The sequence below is a fragment of the Geosmithia morbida genome (genome assembly GCF_012550715.1).
Source record: "Geosmithia morbida isolate 1262 chromosome Unknown scaffold_0, whole genome shotgun sequence".
NCBI classification, from domain to species: domain Eukaryota; kingdom Fungi; phylum Ascomycota; class Sordariomycetes; order Hypocreales; family Bionectriaceae; genus Geosmithia; species Geosmithia morbida.
In genome coordinates, this window is record NW_023336187.1 from 1,302,109 (window position 1) to 1,322,562 (window position 20,454).

General features: G+C 51.6%; 3 protein-coding genes across 3 annotated transcripts; 2 read left to right on the top strand and 1 right to left on the bottom strand.

Annotated features, from left to right (window-relative positions):
• Positions 1-8,554: 8,554 nt before the first annotated feature.
• On the top strand, positions 8,555-10,126 carry GMORB2_0409 (uncharacterized protein; the record flags this gene model as incomplete). The annotated part of the gene is made up of 1 exon (XM_035462395.1): positions 8,555-10,126. The coding sequence occupies one exon, from the start codon at positions 8,555-8,557 to the stop codon at positions 10,124-10,126; it is 1,572 nt and encodes a 523-aa protein (XP_035325325.1).
• A 5,399-nt stretch (positions 10,127-15,525) lies between these two features.
• GMORB2_0410 (2-amino-4-hydroxy-6-hydroxymethyldihydropteridine diphosphokinase / dihydropteroate synthase) lies at positions 15,526-17,366 on the bottom strand (the record flags this gene model as incomplete). Its single annotated transcript, XM_035462396.1, has 3 exons — positions 15,526-16,479; positions 16,667-16,822; positions 16,962-17,366. Coding segments are annotated over 3 exons (1,515 nt in total), but the record flags the coding sequence as incomplete, so codon positions are not given.
• A 1,144-nt stretch (positions 17,367-18,510) lies between these two features.
• On the top strand, positions 18,511-19,909 carry GMORB2_0411 (NAD(P)H-dependent flavin oxidoreductase YrpB, nitropropane dioxygenase family; the record flags this gene model as incomplete). Its single annotated transcript, XM_035462397.1, has 3 exons — positions 18,511-18,523; positions 18,633-18,894; positions 19,027-19,909. The coding sequence occupies 3 exons, from the start codon at positions 18,511-18,513 to the stop codon at positions 19,907-19,909; spliced, it is 1,158 nt and encodes a 385-aa protein (XP_035325327.1).
• Positions 19,910-20,454: the final 545 nt, after the last annotated feature.

The following is a 20,454-nucleotide window of genomic DNA, read 5'->3' on the forward strand; positions in this document are numbered from 1 at the left end:
GCCTTGTGCTACTGGGATTTCCTTGGCAGCCGCCTAATTTGCCTAGAGGTTCTGTTACGAAGTTCCAGGCTCCCTGTCTCTTAGGGTCCTGTCTTGTAGAGTCCTTTCTTCAGCCCCTTGTTCTCCCTTCCCGCTCTCGCATATGCCTGTAGACGTGGGCTCAGTCACGCGCGAGCATCCACGAATGGGGGAGGGCTGTGGATCCCCTAGAGCGAGAGAGAGAGAGAGAGAGTACGCGTGGCATGCATCTGCACATGCTTTCATTGAGGGGCCGAGCTCCTGATAAACGATGAGTGTCGGGACGGGCCCTAGCCTTGCTCAGCTCGTGAACATGGCCAACGCCAATATCCAAGAAGTGGCCTTCCTTCCGGTTCCCCCCCCCCCCCCCCCCCCCTCTCACTCTCTTTTTTTTGGATTTCATATCCGCGAAAGATCATACCAAAAGACAGAGTGCTCTTATAGACTCCAGTCACGAAGCTGCAGGTCTATGCATGCATGTCTCCCTCCTCTCTATTCCTACCACATGAGGAAGCCTCGTTATAGACATCGGCACGTACGGACAGTCATGGGCTTAGGTTCAACGATCAATGCCGACAGCATGGTATACACCGTTTGCAGCCGCAAAATAAACCATGACACTCGTAGGTTTACGTACTGCACCTCTCTCTCTCTGTGTGTGTGTGGGGGGGGGGGGGGGGGATCCCTACCCCTTCCCATCCTTTGACCCCCTTCTTCCTGTATCGTGGGCGTCCATATACGATCTGTCTTAGATTGCGGGCTACCATCGATATTAGAGATCACAATGTGACAACCGGGACTCAGTTGCTGGAAGAATGATCCGGCACCACGGGTAATCGAACCACATAACAGGGAGCTTCCGTAATCAGTACAGGCAGAAGAGGACGACACGGCACGGACGAGGAGCATGGACAAGCACCTTTTCTTTCCTCTCCCCCTCGGAACAGTGGATGCGCACAGACATACGCGTAAGAAGAAGAAGAAAAATCCTATGGCAGTTTCAGATAATGATGAGAGAAGTTCATACCGATGAGCTATAGCGAACATGCTAGTGCTGATCCTCGACCTCCATCCGTCAACTATTACTAGTCAGTATTAGTATATATCACTATCACTACTGATGTATAGTGGAGGTACGTGCGAGTTCCACGCATGTATTATAGCCACCATCTGCACCCTAATAGCTGGAAACAGGTACCTTGGTAGGGTAGCATCCCGGAGCCCCATGGGCGTGGTTTTCTCCGGATGATATAAGCGGTCTACTTGATTGAGACATGTGTGTGGATATAGATATATATATATATATATACATATATACATATATATGTGCGCTATAGACCACGCACTAATACTACTAGTACTATTATGAGCAATTGTAGACTTTTAATGACATCTGTTTAACCACAACTCCTTTATCGTCAGAAACACCTAGAAAACATGATTTTCTCTCGACGAGAAATGAGACCCCTAGAAGTCTCGGTACACCGCACAGCTTTCCTTCCTGAATAGCCTCGATGCGAACGAAGCAACCTGCCACTCATTGGGATTTCCCCTCCCACCTTTCCAAGAAGAGAGAGCTACTACAACAGTCCCGGAGGGAAAGCAGACAGGAGGGGGGGAGAAGATCTTTCCAAACAAGGAGTGGTCCTAAGTGATGAATATACCACCAGAAATCGACCACAATGCCATCGCACGAGACCTCTTTCTTGTCCTCAACCTGGGACAGCCGCCCGAAAAGCCTCGGTACGACGGGTACAGGCAGAACAGAGCAAGGTGGGCTCTATGGCACCATGCAAAACATAGGAGCATATTGTACTTCGTTTGCCAGCAGAATCTGACGGCTTTTTTTTTTTTTTGACAGAGCATGTGTGTGTGGTCTTGAGCACAAACTGAAGCCCGTGTCCTCCCGCATTGCCATACCCTCCCTCCTATTGTCCTTCGATATTTTTCCATGTTTTCGTCACACGCTCGTACAGATGCATGTCTTGCATCTCCCACACTTTCTCCTTCATTTCAAACTGCGTTGCAACGTCGTCCAGACACCTCTCTCTCACACGCCTCTTGTCTTTTTTATCTTGGTGCGAGAGGAGGAATATCCTGCACCGTACATGTGTGTATGGCGGGTATTACCTCACACAAATGTGCCTGAGATCGCGTCACCCTGTTCTGTAGGGTTGCATGTATGTATACATTCATGTACCAGAGGGCGGCAGATGAGTTAGGGACGCCAGATATCTGCATGGCTGAGTCTCGAACCTGACTCGAGGGTGGAGGGTCAGATATCGACAGTATGAGAGTCTCGTCTTCCGAATCGTACTAAGGAGCGGGGAGGAGGAGAGAGGAAGAGATATCCATGATTGTTCTTGACGAGTCCTGTCGGTAGAGGCATCATCGGTGTGGAGTGCGTCTCGTCGCTCACCCTCTCTCTCTCCTTCTATCTAACCAACGAAGACTGATCGGAAAAGCCAGTCGGGGTCTTGTGCGGGGCCTAGACTCTGTCTCCGAGAAGGCACATGATCCGTATACACGCTCAGGTTGCAGTTGCAGTTCGTATATTCACACTAACGGCCAGAGGTCTGGGCAGTCCTTGCTCGCTTCACATGCGTCCATCATAGAATAAGAAAGGCGGGTACGATATACTCTCCTGGGAGAGGGTGTGACTGCCATCGAGAGCCATGGCTCTCTCCCCCGTCCCCCGCCCCCGTACTCTTCTCTCCCTTCCGTATGTCATCTCCTCGTCCTGATATATACACATCTATACGCTATGGAAGAGAGAAGATGGAGGAGATAGAAGAGGCGCACTTGTCATCATGCCGATCGGAATAACGGTGAGTAACCCGATGTGTGTTGGCCACCTCCGATTACGGTTAGCTTGTGCAATACCGTGTACCTCCTCCTATGATTGAGCAAGAGGAGGTTAGCGTGACCATGAAACAGTGCCGCCGGGGGGATACGGACTCATGTGGTTTGAATCGTTAACATGTAATTTGCGAATCATCAACGGCCCATGATGAGGCGGTTATAGTTACACAGGAAACATAAAAGTGGCGGGTCTTCGCCATGTTGGCAAGCAGCACCGGGTATTGTTATGAGTCGAGGGGCCGCACGATGGAGGATATGTGAATCTGAGAAGGTTGCGAGGACGGGGCCTTTTCTCTTTCGTTTTCTCATTCTAAAACGAGATGATTGAGTATGTAGTATACACATGTATATGATATGCTGCTTGAAAAAACGTAAGCTCTTTTCTTGTTCCCTACCCATATATGACTATAGCGGTCAAGTTCGTCATCATCTCTTCATTAGATGCATCAGTATCGTATGCCTACTTACATACTCATCACTAGGCGCGTTCCCCTCGTCTGACGTTGATATTTCTAGAAATATCGACAACTGAGATAGTAAATCAGGGAAAGAAGGGAGAACGTCTGGTTCGAATGAAATGAAATAAGATAACGTAAAGAAGACACTGGCTCCCAACGCTTGCTCCAACGTCTGAGCAAGATTACCCCCCTGTTATGCAGGCAGCCGTAGGTGATCGTCGTAGGTCTACACCCCATGGCCGCCAAGTTTCATAGACTGACAAAAATCAAATTGTTTGTGATACCGTAATCTTGAAGCCCTGAGCGGGCTTTGGCTGCCGGTAGGTTGCACACACAGACTGAGTACCAGTCACAACGTTATGATTGGGGGGAAGGTGGATGTGAATTTAGTGGCGCGAGATCGTCTCTCCTGTGTCCTGTGGGTATGTTTTCATCATTCACTGGCCGTAATATTGGTATACCACTCTTGCTTTTTCCGGGGGTGAGGAGGAGGTTCCTCATACCTACCGAGCAGAATTGAGTCTTGTTTTCCCTTCCACATGGGGATGGGGTTTGATGTGTCGTTTTGTAATGTCAATGTACATACATATATATATATACACTTGTGTACGTGTGTGTCAGAAGGACAGAGAAGATCTCTCCTTTAAAAAAAGACTCCTACAACCAAGAAGTATCCCATCTCCTTGGGGGTCCGCCGAGGGGGGCGGTAGGCACATATCTTGACAAGTGCCAGTCTTTCTTCATGACAGCACCTAGTGCATAGGTGGCTAGGCTGAAAGGGGAATGAGGGTGAAGATGCTTCCGCTGCTCCCCCTCCTTCCTTCTCTCAGATATCAGTGACGGGCGGATTCCTCTCCCCAACTTCTTGCTCGGCTCTCAGGGACACGGCGAGCAGACGCAGACATACAACGGTTCCTTGTGATCCTTGGACACCGGTGGCATTGAGTGGAGCCCATCCTCCCCTCGCTTCTTCTCTATTGGTGCGATACTCCTCATGAAACTTGGTGTGCTGTTTAAGAGAGCGTACTACTGGCTTGATCTACCATGAATCACTTGAGGGCAGGACAGTATAGGAGAGAGAGAGAGAGAGAGAGAGAGAGAGAAAGTGCAACAATCCAGCATGAGCCTTGGAGTCACCCCCCTCCTCCTAGACTCCTACTCACCCCCCAGGGACACTCCCCTCCCCTTTCCTAATATGAATATTCTAGGAGGTTTGTGCTTGTTGTTGCCGGCTGCCTTGGAGATATACCAGTAGCTTAGCTCTAGGCTGCTCGCATACGTTCTCCCCTTGACTACATATTGTCAAGTAGCCAGCCTCTTTTATTTATTTATAGATTCTCGTGAAATTCTGGTCTTCTGTTCCGATTCACCGCTTTGACACTTTTGGTCTCTTTCTTTTTCTTTCTTTTTCTTTTCTTTTTCTTTTCTTTTTCTTTTTTTTACAGTTCATGTGTTCCTTTATTGAGTCTCTCCTGTAGCGATTGCCTACATCCTCTCTCCTCTTACATTGCTCAGCCTGATATGGTCACACGACCTTGTATCTCTCTGTCCTTCACTCTCTATCCCAGAATCCGGGACCTTTCGTCAAAGTGACCTTCAGATGTACGTCTCGCCTTGGTTTGGTCTCTGGTCCTTTGCAGACCCCCTCCCCCCCTCCTTGTACGATACAGCAGCTCTGATCACGGGTAATGTCCCGGGACCGACATACCGCACTCAAAAGAGTCGCCGCTTCTCCTCCACCGTCCTCTTCTTTCCTTTCTTCCTCGCACTCTCTCTTCTTCCTCGCACTCTCTCTTCTTCCTCGCACTCGCACTAGCATAGATCTTCCCTTCCCATCCTTACTGTTTCCTGTAACGGGACACCGGCCCCCAGAGCGAACGACACACAGAATACAGACGCGCACATACACAACCCGGTCAGTGGCACCCGCTCCTTCCCAATATTCCTTTGCCCCTTGCTCCTTCCCCCTCGATTCATCAGAATTAGGTGGCACACGTGCACGAAAACGGAAGCTGCTCCTTCCCTTGGACTTTTTTTTTTTTTTTCGTCCTGAAAGAGAAGACAATGTTTTTTCATGGAAGCTTCGGGAATTAACTGAAGACTGGAGACGCTGAAGTGGATCGAACGATATTATCCATTCAGCGACTCGGAGAATACAAGGTAAGATCCAGCCACTGACGCTCGCTTGCTTTCGAGCATGCTGAGAATCCTCCCTCTCCTCGATTCTTTTCCATTTACAAGCGGCCAACCGCCATGTGCGCGTTTCGGCACTCCACCGTCCGCAGCTTGGACGGATGTTGGCAGGCTCGGTGACATTGTGCAGAGGCATAGGAAAGGATCTTGAAGGACAGGGAAAGAAGAAGAGCCGCTCTCCGGCCACGTTGCCATATCGGATTGTGCCACTGCTAACATGCTATTCTCTAGCTTGTCCAGACGGCGGCTGGCGCAAGTCGACGGGTCACGTCCTTATAGCCCTACGCCCACGGTACGTTCTATCTCAAAACGACACTGGCTTTGCCCCCCACATCCGCAACCCCTTTCAGAGCGGGGAAGACAGGCATAGCATTCTGGGGAACATGGAACACAGTCGTTCTCGAAGAAATGCGAGCCATTTCACATACGTCACCGTGGGGACCAGACAAGAAGGATCCGCGGACCCGGATCTCAGGCCCCGGCAAATCACCGAGCCAAGATCTATGCGTATCGGAGCTAAGAAATATAGACTGACCAAGAAGGATTAAGGTACATGCTCCTGCAAGGGGGAGGGGGGGTGCGCCGCTGCCAAGCAAGATCCAGCTATCCTATACCTACATTTTGTGGCCTCAAGTCAAACAGATGTAAGTGGCGTCCTCGTTGCAATGATAGGGCAAGGAGAGCGAAAATTTGATCATTTGATCAGAGGCAGAGGGCAAACAGGAAGAGAAGGAAGAGAAAGATGTTGTTATCAAAATGGTGTCATATGAAAACATCAACACCGATCAATTGCTGACAATTTTGCAGACACGGCAAGGGCGGTTTCTGTTGGTTGCCTCGTCCCCTGTCAGTGCGCGACAGTAGTGGCTGCAGCCGAGTTACAGTGGACGTAATATGAATTCCCAGTATTCCAAGGTGCGTTACCAACGCGCGGCCTCGGTCTTTTTTTTTTTCTTGTTCTTAGCATTTTCCCTTCCCTTTCTACGGGCACACACACTACGCACATACACTTCACACACGGACACACACACACGGACACACACATACAAGGACGGACGGTCAGCATCGCCGACCAAGTCTCAGCATCACGTGTGGAGAGGCTTAGCTGAAGCAACAAATCGCCAAGCTTACCAGAGCTACGCGACCATGTTGTATCGGCCACACTGCCTCGCCTTATCTTTCACCAGCCAGAGCAATCTGGTACGGTGAGTCTCACGGTTGAAAATCAGCCAGGCTCACCAATACCTTGTGTAGGTGCTTTCCCCTCCCCTCTTCTACTGGTCTCTCTTACTATTGTGGGCTTTCCTCCCTTTTGCCTGCCTGCCTTTTCTGGTCAGCCACTCTTGTGTCGGCGCACTCCGAGATTGTCGCGCACGCGTCGTCCTCTCTCGGCGGAAGGCCCGTGGAAACTCTTTGTGACCTGCGTCCGTTTGCTTTGGATGCCAGAGGAGACAGGCAATGTGCACATTCGAACCCCTATAGGCATCTGGTATTGTGTAACCACACTTTTCGCTCCACCCCTGTTCTATCAATCGGAGCTGTACACCCCGGGGTGCCGTATAATTAGGCAATGTACCTTGTGATGGAGTTCTGGTACTAACTTGTACCTGCCTGTTCTTCGTTTTCGTTTATCTCGAACGTTGTGCAGACAGGTTGGGTTGTTGTCGATCTTTGCTAACTGTCCCATCTCATTAGTTCACCATGTCCTCGTAGCCTTCGACAGAAAACAGCGCTACATAACCACCAACCACCCCCCCCCCCCCCCCCCCCCCCCCCCATTCCCCTCCTCCATTAGAGGAGACAGGTCCTTATTTATATCTCTGTCTCCTCCAGCCAGCTTCTCGGAACTCATTGCCCTACGCACATATGCACTATTACACATTTGCATCAAACTCACTCTCCGTCCGCACTAATCTGACCCAATTCATTTTGGCAGAGCTATTCTCCCAGCTCAGGTCCTAGTTCTGGGCCAGGGCTGGGCTACCTGGACACACTACCAACTCAATCCAGAGATCTAAGGTAAGTGATTTGGATAAGTTTCTACTTCTCACCTTTTCTTCTTCCTTCTTTTTTCTATCACCCCTGCCCTTAATCCCTTGTCCTACTATCTCCTTGTCGATGTCGCACACGGGGGCGAGACCACCTCAGGCTCCCGGCGGTTAAATACGCGGCGAGGAACAAAGAGCCATCACATAACAGTCCCTCTTTAAACAACCCCCCCCCCCCCCCCCCCCCCCCCCAACACCTGGCGCTGTATCCCAGAAGGGGAAAATGGAGGGGAAGGAGGCGGGACACACCACAGAATGGAAAGAGAAACATATCTTCATCACCTTGTCCGCGGCTTATTGGTGGCCTCGAGGCGTGTGACCTTGCTGCTGTACCATGCCAATCCGTATGGTCGGGCAGTCGCCGGGACCGACTCTTCTAAATGCTCGGTCACTACCCTTTCCGCTCACGGGAACGCCTCAAGCCCAAGCTGGGCCCAATATCCTCCTCCCTCCTCTTCACACCCCTCCTCGACGAGTGGTAGTCTCACCGTCACCGGCGCCCATCCCTTATATCACCTTATATATATACATGACTGCCTTGTATCTTGGGGTTACACCAGTCAAATCGTCATCGCCTGTGGCGGCAGCCGTACGGCGACTTTTCTGCCCGAAATCTCACATATGTATATGACCTGTAATTCTCCCTTCTCACTAACGCATTTACCAGGTACAGCCAGGAGCCGTCAGTGTCACACTTGCCGGACGAATCGACACAATCACAGTATAACACATCACTTTACCATACACCCGACATCAACACTGGTCCGCAGTATCATCAAGACTCGACGAACGCCTACTATCAGTCGTCTCCAGCCATCTGCGGCCCTGCTGCTGACGCAAGGCCTCGATTCGCATCTAGGTAAGTCTCGCAGATTTCTCAGCATGCCTGATCTCGAACTTCTGGCTGTGTTGAGATGAGCCATCAAGATGTGCGTTACTCACACTCAAGGCAGTGGCACCGCATTAACAACGGGCATGGACAATACCCCACGAACCACCACAACATTGCCGTTTCCCGGACCTCTCCCAGGTCCGCCCATTCACGCCCGAGACCAGTACGCACACGGCCCTTCGTCTTTCAGGAGGCCGCAGGATCATTCTTCTGTCATCCGATCCCGATCTGTTACCCACCAACATCGCCACAATCCACTATCATCTCGGTCAAACGTAGCACCAGGCTTCGCCAACTCTACCAACAGGATGGATCCACCGTTTAGCCAGTCGGCCGCGGACATCCCTCCTCTCGAGGAGATTGAGACGCTTGGAAGTCTTCAGTACAGTGACCAGACGAGGACAGATGTCGAGATAGGCATCTCGGGTGTCGTTGATAAGGGCTTCTTCCTGGCAGACAATGAGTGGACCTGCTACCGCCGCAACTACTTCTCCTGCGTCTGCTCTTACTCGCTGACACCCTACATCCCCAACGTCCCTGTCGAGGTCACGATGCCGGGGTCCCGTCCTGCTACGGTCTGCGGCTTTGCCATGGGCATCTCGGCCGTCGTGGCTGAGAACAACCAACACATGATTGGTTTGGTCCAGCACACGCCAAAGCGAGACAAGGGGCCTATAAAGAAACCGCCAAAGGTTCCGCTGATGGCCAAGCAGGACAGCAATGCCTGCCAGATGGGCTACTTTGGCAACAGTGCTATGCTAGGCCAGTCGGCCTTCCCCGACGGATGGGTGGCGGCTGAGTCAGGTGGCGCCCCACAGACGGAGTGCACATTTGAGCGCGTTCAGTTCAAGCAGGCGACGCAGAATAATGGCAAGCGCAGAGCCGCCCAGCAGTACTATCAGCTCATGATTGAGCTCTACGCCAATACGGGTTCGCCCAGCAACCCCAATCATGTCAGGATTGCGTATCGCAAGTCGGCCAAGATGATTGTTCGGGGTCGGTCGCCGAGCCACTACCAGAGCGACCGCCGCGGAAGCTCGAGCAAGCCTCCGCCGACGGGACCCGGACACACGCAGGCGTATGGGCTCATGGGTCCGGTCCGAGACTTCAACTCAAGCCACTTGATGCAGCCCTATGGCGGCTATGACAGCCACGGAAGCATATACGGGGCCCCACGCCACACGCAGCATACTCTCCCGGCTGAGACGATGATACCGCCCGAGGATGAGAAGGCGATCGAGAGCACCAAGGGTTACCAGTACTACCCAGGCCCCCTGTACCAGAACCCAGAAAGCCGGCTCGAGGCGTGGAGTCACCCGAGTGGTGCTGGCCCGGACACGATACACGGGCACCACAGCCTATCAGGCCTCGATATGAGCGACAAAGTCAAGGATGAGTACGAGGCTGCGGCTGCCGACAATAGCACTAACGACCAGGCCAACAACACGGCGGCGACACCTGCGACGGCCAACACGGCGATCAACCCGACTCCGCCGGCCAATTCCGGTCCCATGCCCCAGGTAGTTCAATTCTCGTCTCTCGATGTCACGATGGACCACTCGCGTTCGTGCCGGCCTTTTGTTGGGAAGCCTACGTCCAGCGGCTACTATCCACACCACATGACAACGCCGAGTCTGGGGGTGACGCTGCAATAACACGAAAAAGGTGTTTTTCTTTTTCTTTTTTTCTTTTTTTGCGTAAACGAGTATCTATTATATGAAGTTTTCTACTTTGCAGGACACATTCTTATCTTGTCGTTATTTTTAGGTTTATTTCTTCCGTTGAACCCACACAAACCGGTGCTGAAGTAATTGTCGTTTCCATCTTTACTGTTCCCTTTTTTTTTATCTGTCTGGACTCATACTTGCTATTCGACTCTGAAGGGATGAAAATTTCTGGAGAGATTGAACGCCTTGAAGGCTCATCCTTTCAAGATTTTTTCCCCCTTCTCTCTTTGGAAAAGCGGTGCTATCAAGACGATTAGCGTCAAGCAAAGGCCTCTGTTGAAGCATAAATCAGAGCAGGCGGAGCAGGGAGGGATTTTATATTTTCTATGTGAATGTTCTGGGAATATGTGGAGGAAAAGATATGAATTGGAATTTGCTCGAGATGAAATTAAGAGAGAGACAATGGAGATGGCAGTTCTGCTCCTCTGCGCTGCGTTTATGATTTTACAAGGTGATGTCTGTCTGGGTGATGGGGCAGGGTACGAGTAATACTACTCGTTAGTACGCACCGTAGCAATACCTATATCATGGTACTATCAATACTGCCTTATGGGGGGCGATAGTCAGAAGCGGTCACGAGTAGTGCTCCATGCTCACAGACCCAAGACGGTAATCTCTACTATTACACAGTACTATGGATCCCGTGACGTACGGGTCCGGCGGAACGATGCGCTAGACGCACATATCCTCATGATAGATAGACGGTAGCAGGAAGCCTCACTTGCTGCTACTCGACCAATCAGCTTATCCTTCCGCTTTCGGGTCTATACGCAGCATCACATCGTTAAGTGTGAGCTGTAGAGTGACGCTGTCAGGAGGGAGCCTAGCGACGCACGGTATAGAGCAAGAATCTGTATAGCAGTAGCATTATAGATGATTGATATTGTAGACTTTACCGGCCATTGGAGATTGGCCAATCAAGGGGATCTTGCCACTTGACGAGATTTTTTTTATGAGCAGTCATGTATACATATTGTCTTGGAAGAAGAGTCCACCTCTCCGGATGAACAGCCTTAAAGGGGTTAGGATAGGTTCGGGAGGTTGATGGGGATGAGGGATGAGGGAGGGAACTTTACAGTTTCTACACTTGGAATTATTATTTTTTTTTCCTATATGATACTTTTGGAGAGATTAGAGAGAGACAAGAGTTTGGAGAAGTTTTTGAGAATCAACCACGCCGCATACGGCTGTACTGTATTATGTGCCGTACTATATGGTTTAGGCAAGTAGGTTACGGGTCTGGCGGAACGATCCGCCGGACACACGCATCCTCACAATAGACGGATATACAAAGTGAGGTCTAGGTTTTAGTATGGGTCCTAGGTGCTCATCTCCATGCTAAAATTTGGGCCCAACAGTAATTTGATACCATACATTCAGCAAGCCGATTAAATATACACCCACCCCCCCCCCCCCCCCCCCCCCCCCACACACACCCAATGAACATTCAATAAAGGTGCACACCGAAAGAGAGAGAAAAAAGAAAGGGAAAAGGAAAAGTAAAATAAGCATCTCTGAGACGGCNTCATCTCCATGCTAAAATTTGGGCCCAACAGTAATTTGATACCATACATTCAGCAAGCCGATTAAATATACACCCACCCCCCCCCCCCCCCCCCCACCCAATGAACATTCAATAAAGGTGCACACCGAAAGAGAGAGAAAAAAGAAAGGGAAAAGGAAAAGTAAAATAAGCATCTCTGAGACGGCCATGAACGGGATATGAAATATAAGATGTGACTTGCAATTCGATAGTTATGGGCTGCTCCATGATATTTGTTATTTGTGAGGTACGCGAGACTCTTGGTGTGATTTCGTACTCTTGCTACTGTGTTGTTGTTGTTGTTTTTTCTCGTGTGTGTGTGTGTAAGGGATAGATGTTTGAAACGGTATCATCTCTGGCATGTCGTGGGGTAGATTCATCTCGTGTTGATCTCATCCAGTGAATGAAAGCACTTGCTATGAGGTATTCGGGGTATGTATAGAGTATACTAACTATCTATCTATTACCCGTATATATATATGTACATGTATATGTACATGACCTGAATACAATGTGCTAGGTGTATAGTATATATATATATATATATATATTCACGACCTGAATATGCCAAGTAGCTATAGATATATACTCGTACGCGTGTCACGTGTCTATATGGATGTCCTGGTGTATCTCTGCTATAGAGAGGAGTAGGAAAACTGGATTATGCATGTGAAGAGAAGAAGATAGAGAGGGAGAGGGAGCTATAGTTGGACCCTATATGGAATATATGAAGGCTATGTCCTGCTACTACTATACGTAGATACGAAGGATCAGAGACCCAGACAGAGTAGTAACTCTGTCAAAACAATGCACCCGGAGCATCACCGAAATGCAGCAAGGTAAATGCCTGGATAACATGACAGTACTAGACGGTGACGGTAAGCTGGCTGACCGTCTGTTCTCCTTTCTTTTTCTCTTCTCTTCTCTTTTTTTCTCTGCTTCTTGACTTTCCAACCCAACACATCCCGATCCATCATTGGTGGACTGATACCGATAATCCCCTCTCCCCTCTCGTTGCTGGCAACCACCCGGCCCTCCCTCCATTAGAAAAGAAAAAACTCCTCGTGCCATTATCCCGGGGTCAGATTCAGATTGCATGGATGATACGCTATAATGGGGGNCACCCGGCCCTCCCTCCATTAGAAAAGAAAAAACTCCTCGTGCCATTATCCCGGGGTCAGATTCAGATTGCATGGATGATACGCTATAATGGGGGGGGGGGGCAGATCATGAGAGGAGGGGGGGGTATCGATAGAATCAATACGACTAACCCGTATCGGCATAGTACGAATCAATAGAGCATGGCTCGGAAGGCGCCAGCTCACCCAGCATATTCCTCCTTCCTCCACTCTCCCAACTTCTCCGCACAATACAAAGACGACCGACCAGTCTTGTCCTCGTCGATAGATGATACCACTGCACACACACGAGGTAGATTGATAGTGTGTGGTATGGCGGATATGATCCAATCCAGCAGTCTGGTTTCTCTTTTCTTTTTTTTCTCCTTCTTTTCTTTCTAGGCGCATAGCTCACAAAAGAAAAGAAGAAGAAAGCGTAGGATGATGGATGCTATGATGCAACATGGAGGACGCGCATAAAGAACGGTTTACCCCACCCCCTCCTCTGGACCCTTTCTTTTTGTTTTTGCTTTTTTTTTCAAAAGAAAAAAAAAAGAAAGAACAGAAACATGCTTCTCTATCTTGTTTTTACTCTTAACCCGAATGAGAGAAAGGGGAGGCGTGTCGATACTCTCTCTCGTACAGAGCAGGCATACGGGTACAGATGTTGTGACGATACATGTACAGTCAATGTTGTTTAGACGTGGAGAAAGAAGAAAAACATTCGACATGTATCTCACACATTTATCTCCAAGAATCGATTCTTGGCTTTTCCTTTTTTTCTTATATAGTAAAACTACCTGATAGTAATATTACGAGTAGAGAGAGATGGAGAGAGAGAGCCATGACTCACACGGCATCGACTGGTTCTAGATAGAATCCCCTCTCATCTCATCGTGGGGGGTTAGCAATCAGCGCAACGACGAGGCGAGTTGCGTCTCGTAAGGAGAGCGCCATCGGGGATCCCATGGGAAAGTCCGCCCATGCAATGCTCCCCATGGATCACGTCCGAGAGAGACGTTGATACCGACTATCATCTAGCAACACTGTCTCTCTCTGGAAGATCCGTCTCGGCCCTACTATGCGCATCCATATATGCAGGATTCCGTTCGTCATCGGTAAGAGAAGAAAAGAGAGAGAGAGGAGGGGGTTTTTCTTTTTTTTCCCTCTCCCTCCCTCCCTCTCTCTCTCTCTCTCCCAGAGATCCCAGAGATCCCAAGGCAAAGTGAGAAAAGGGGGTGGAAAGAGGGGGGGGGGGGTGGAAAAACGACCCCCCAGACAAAGAAGACGAGGAGAAAAAAAAAAGAAAGAAAACAGAGGGGGTCCATTCAGTTTGGACAAGGGATGGGATATACATATTGGTGTCAGTGTCAGCTGTGTAGCCAAATCCACCTGAATGCAAAAGGGAATAGGGTAGGGGGGGGGGGCAGCATTATAAGAAAAAAAAGAAAAAAACAAAAAAGGGAAATCTCCAAAGTCCCAACAGCATTGGCGGGTGACTGCATTGCTCCCTGCTCCCTCCCCCCCCCTCAACGACTGCTTACATGCAACCGATCAAGCAGGTTGATGGCCCCAGACGCCCACCCAGAGAGCTGTACCCGTCCGTAGCATGGTATCCCGGCGTTCCAACTCTGTATCGCCGCCCCCGCCCGCCCCGAATACAGATACGTCGTCGTCTCTTTTCAAGTTCCTTTCTTCATATCCGTACCCTCGTGTACCCGTCATGTAACTATCACTCTCCTAAAACATGCACACATCATACTACACACCGTCTTCTTTCTTTTTTTTTCTCCTGCCTCCCTATATCCCCACACCCCCCCGTTGCCGTTGTCACCATCTTGGGAAGCCATGAAAGGCCGCCCTAAACCCCGACCGAACCCCTCTCCCCTGGCAGCTACAGCTAGCATACAAACGAGACGAGATGGGGCGAAAGGCGTAGGAGGTAGACGTATGTCATGAAATCTAGGATATGGATTGCTTTCGCCTCACCTGCATCGTCAGAGATCAGATGACAGAAGAAGAAAAGAAGAAGAAGAAGAAATGAGGAAGAAGAAAAGAGGAAGAAAAAAAAAAGGAGAGAATGTGGCATGGGAAGATGCAGATTATCCCGTGGTTACCCGTTCATTTTTGTCCAGTCTCCCGTCTGGAATGGAGGGCCTCACGGTCCGGCCAATGAAACCTTGCCCTGTCACGTCGAGGAACCGGTGAACGATTCTGTCACGACAACACACAGAGATGAGGTGACTTGTACTGGTATCCCTAGGTCTTGCTGGATCCAAGAGTGGGCTTGTGTCCTTCTGTCCTCTGGTCTTGATGATGTCCTGTTCGGGTATGCCGAATCTGTCCCAGTCATCATCATCACAAGAGATCTCTCCAGCCACGATTCGACTCTGAGGCAGAGAGATGTGGACATGTTGGTAGGGAAGACAGCTGGGTCGTTCACCTGTTCTGGGGCTGTGATTATAGGGTAAGGAAGAGCATGAAGAAGAAGAGGAAGAGGACGAGTTGGTGGTTTTTTTTTTAGGTATGATATTATTCTGATAGTATCCTAATAGTATTCTAGGGGGAGAGAGAGAGGGAGAGAGAGAGACGAGTAGTAGTTTTCATGATTTGGAGAGGTCATCGTCATCATCGAGCGATATACACGGCGTCATGCCATCCTCTCATCATGCTGCCCTCCAGATGGCGTCCGACATCTTGCTCACCATGGCCATCTCCTCGGCGTCGTGCACGCGGACGACGTCTGCGCCTCCCTGGACCGCGGCCGCCACCGTGGCGGCCGTGCCCCAGACCCTGTCGGCCGGGCTGCCGACGCCGGTGACGTCGCCGATGAACCTCTTGCGGCTGGAGCCGACCAGCCACGGCAGGTTCTCCAGGCCGGGCCAGTGCCTGAGCTGGTGCAGGCTACGCAGCAGCTCCAGGTTCTGGGCCGTGTCCTTGGCGAAGCCGATGCCCGGGTCGAGCACGATGCGCCACCGTCGGATGCCGGCCTCCTCGGCGGCGGCGACCCGGCCCGCCAGCTCGGCCGCCACCGTGGGGATCAGCCCGTCCGGGTACGAGGCCAGGCCGGACATGGTGCGCGGGTTGCCGCGCATGTGCATCAGGCAGACCGTCACGCCCAGCCTAGCCACGGTCGGGAGCATCAGCGGGTCGAGCAGCCCGGCCGAGACGTCGTTGACCATGTCGGCCCCGGCGGCGACGGCCGCCTCGGCCACCGACGCGCGGTACGTGTCGACGCTGACGACGGCGCCGCGCGTCGACGGGTCGGCCCGGATGGCCTCGATGGCCGGCACCACGCGCCCCGCCTCCTCCTCGGCCGACACCTCGTCCGCGCCCGGCGCGGTGGAGAGCCCGCCGACGTCGACGACGGACACGCCCCGGCGCATCAGGGAGGCGACCGTGCCGACTACGCTGGACGGCCTGTGGCGCCCGCCGTCTGAGAAGGAGTCGGGCGTGAGGTTCAGGATGGCCATGACGTGCGTCGGCCGCGTCGGCGCCCTGGGCGACAGGGGCGGTAGCGACGCCGACACAGGCGTGATGGACGACAGCGGCTCCGCCCCGAGCCTGAGGTTGTTGAGGTGGTCCTGCACCAGCGTCCACGGCTTGTTAGGGTCGAGAGCCTTGGAAGGTGCGAGCCTGGAATATGCCGCGTGTCAGAAGAAGTATTCCCCCACCCCGACCCCAGGTATAGGGTATGATATTATATATATATATGTGTGTGTGCGTGTGTGCGTGTGTGCGTGTGGGTACTCACTCTGCCAGTGGTCTCAAGACAAACTCGCGCTCGGGAATCCCAATGTGAGGTACCGTGAGCCGCTCATGCTGCACTGTCTCATCCCCGTAGAGCAAGATGTCGAGATCGATATTGCGCGGGCCCTTGTCGATGACCTTGCGACGTCCCATATCATTCTCAATGGCCTGGAGCTGGTCGAGAAGAGCGAGGGGTTCAAGATCGGTCTCAACCTATAGATATGTGTGCAATACGTATATATATATATATATATATATATATGCAGGTAATATATTAGTAACATGCATCAATTCAGCACCGACTCAGCTCCATCCGATCTCCATCCAGACTTGCACGGCAGCACAAACCGACCTCGCAGGCCCCATTGATGAAGCGGTCCTGATCCTCGACATACATGGGTTCCGTCTCCCACAAGCTGCTGGTCCTCTTGACGCGGATGCCACGCTCGTCCATTAGGCTGCACGCCCTCTCTATCTCGGCCACCCGGTCACCCAGGTTGCTTCCGAGGGCGATGTAGGCCGTGCGCGTCTTCTTCACCGGGGGGCCGCCACCGCCGCACGGGCAGGAGCCGCCGCATGCCGAGTAGGAACGACGTATCGGGGGGGAGCGTGCTGCCTCCTGCCAGTGGTGCCGAGGAGTGGTGGTGGTGATGGTGGTGGCGGTGCCCTTGCATGGCGCGAGACGAGATCGTGAGGGGGTCAGGGACGATGACAAGGAGCGTGACAGCAGGTTACGTCCCAGATTATGCCGTAATGACCTGGATGAAGAGGATACTAAGCAGCCCATTCTCGCCTTTCCTTTTTGTTTCCGATTGGCGGATACGGATATGTCTCCCGTAGAGAGAGGTAGAGAGGGGGGGGGAAGGGGTGAACAGACACAATTATGTACGGTACAGAGAAAGGGCAGGTGAGATTTTCCGACGAGTCCCGTGCCGCCCCATCCACGTGTGTGTATCACTTGTCATATGTAAAAGAATCTATCGCACATTGAATCTACTCAGATGCACTTCTTTCTTCTTCTTCTTCTTCTTCTTCTTATTTCCTTGATTCTCCTTTCTCCCTTGTTCTTACGAGTTCATCAGACGATAAAACACCTAGAGAAAAATTATGATGAGGAGATGCAGGCGTCCAAAGGATGCGAAAATGGAAGAAGCAGTTTGAATGGGTTTACATTGTCGATGCCTTAATGACGAGGCTTGAAGAGTAGAAGAGCGATGACATAATCTCGCCTCATGACATATTATCACCAGTACCGTGTACGAGCCTCGGCTGTCTTTTCCTTCCCCGGACTCGACTGAACACGCCACGCTTCGGTACTAGCGTTCAGCCAACCTCTAATCTGCATATTCCCCTCTATATTCTCGGTAGCTTGTAAGCCAAGATGCCCTGGAAGGGGATAAGCTAGCCTGGCCTAGCCTGTACACTCGCATGTATGTGATACTTTGTAGATTTAGATCCCCCGCCCTCAATTGGGCTCTAGTCCATTGGCGGCTTTCCCCCCTCCTCAGGAGTCAGCGGTCATCAGCGCACTCATCACTGGCTCGGCCGTTTTCCCTCGATTGCCTAGGATATGAATAATGAGCCTCGGCATGTGCTTTGAACCCAACCCCCCCCCCCCCCCCCCCCTTTCCCCGTACGAGAACAGAAAAAAAAAGGCCATTAATATACCGAACCATTGCTACCCCAAATCGTCGTCATCAGCTCGGCCCCCAGATCTTTTCATTACTTCTTCCCACATCTCCATCTTCTCCCTCTTCTCTCTTCCTTCTCCTCTCATCTTCTCTCCCACACCACACACACAATACATACTCCTCATTCTCTGTCGGTGTCCTTTTCTTCTTCTTCCTTCTTTCTCCTCTCCCTCATCTTGTAAAAAATCCAGTGTCGAAAATACCACCATCATGGCTTCTCCTCGTAAGTTCAATCTTGATTCCTCCCCACCCTTTTTTTTTTGTCTCGCATTGAGACAACCATGTCACATGGAAAGTGCCGGACTGACCTTGGCCGCGCGCCGCAATTCCAGAGCAGATCCGCACTCCCATCACCGACATGTTCGGCATCAAGCACCCCGTCATCCTCGCAGGCATGAATGTGGCGGCCGGTCCCCGTCTGGCCGCTGCCGTCTCTAACGCCGGTGGCCTCGGCGTCATCGGCGGTGTCGGATACACGCCCGAGATGCTCAGAGAGCAGGTCAGCGAGCTCAAGGAGCATCTCGCTGATCCCAACCTTCCCTTTGGCGTTGATCTTCTCATCCCTCAAGTTGGAGGTAGCGCCCGCAAGACCAAGTATGTTTCTCTTCTCCTTCTCTTCCCCATGCATCATATTCTTCATTCCTCTCTTTCTCTCTTTCTTTCCTTCTCTTCTTCTTTTTTTTTTTGGTTTAATATATACTGACGTGAGACGACGACGAAAAAAAGCTACGATTACACAAAGGGTAAGCTGAACGAGCTGGTCGACGCCATCATCGAGTCCGGAGCCAAGCTGTTCGTGTCGGCCGTGGGCGTGCCACCCAAGGACGTGGTCGACAAGCTCCACCGCCACGGCATCTTCTACATGAACATGGTGGGTCACGTCAAGCACGTGCGCAAGTGTGTCGACCTGGGCGTGGACATCATCTGCGCGCAGGGCGGCGAGGGCGGCGGCCACACGGGCGACATACCCACGACGGTCCTGATACCCGCCTGCGTCGCCGAGTGCGCCAAGGCCAAGTCCCCCCTCACCGGCGGGCCCGTCCAGGTCATCGCCGCCGGAGGCATCCACAACGGCCAGCTCCTGGCCGCCTCGCTCATGATGGGCGCCGGGGCCGTCTGGGTCGGCACCCGGTTCATCCTGACGGACGAGGCCGGCGCCCCTCAGGCCCACAAGGACGCCGTCCGCACCGCCGGCCACGACGACAACGTCCGCACGATCATCTTCACCGGCAGGCCCATGCGCGTCCGCAACAACGAGTACATCAACGACTGGGAGACGAACCGCGTGCAGGAGATGAAGGACCTAGCCGCCAAAGGTGTCATCCCCTACGAGGCCGACCTCGACAAGCTCATGGCCGGCGAAGAGGATGGCAACGGGGACGATCAGAGCAAGAGCGGAGCCGGTGGCAAGAAGCCCAACCTCATCACCACCGCCGCCGCCGACGATGACGACGACGAGGACCCCTTTGAGAAGTACCGTCCCTTCCTCATGGGTAAGGCCGCCGCCGTCGTCAACGAGCAGAAGCCCGCCAAGGTCGTCGTCGATGAGTTCGTCAATGATGCCGTTGCTGCTATAAAGAAGGGTAACAAGATGGTTGCCAAGCTGTAGTGCTTCTTCCCCCCCCCCCCGAACTTCCATTTTTCACCTTCTTCTTTCCTTCTCTCTCCCCCTGTCTAGTATATGTAACTCTTGGCATGCTTTTTTCTTCACGTTGGGATCTTTTTTTTTTCTATTTTCCTTTGTTCATATTTGTGACTAGCAGGGTTTGAAGATAAAGAGAGAGAGTGTGGCTAAGAAGCACGTGAATATCACATACAACAACATACATGATTCAAGCCATTCTATTTAATCGTGCTGACTGTCGACTATCGTGGTTACTCTGTACGTGAAAACAATGGCGGCATTTGGATATGAATACTGGTCTTGCACTGGTAGCATGATCCGTACTGAGCATGATCCGTCCTGAGTATTTTGCAATGGCAGCATTGCCATCATGAATGCCGTCGATAACTTTTTTTTTCTATATGATCCATCATGATGAAACTAGTAGAAAAATACGTCTATTCCATGCTACCAATCTCTCCTAGCGATACTAATAATAATAAGAAAAGGCATGATTCGTGTGTGGCGGTATTCTACTCTCCCATCAAGAC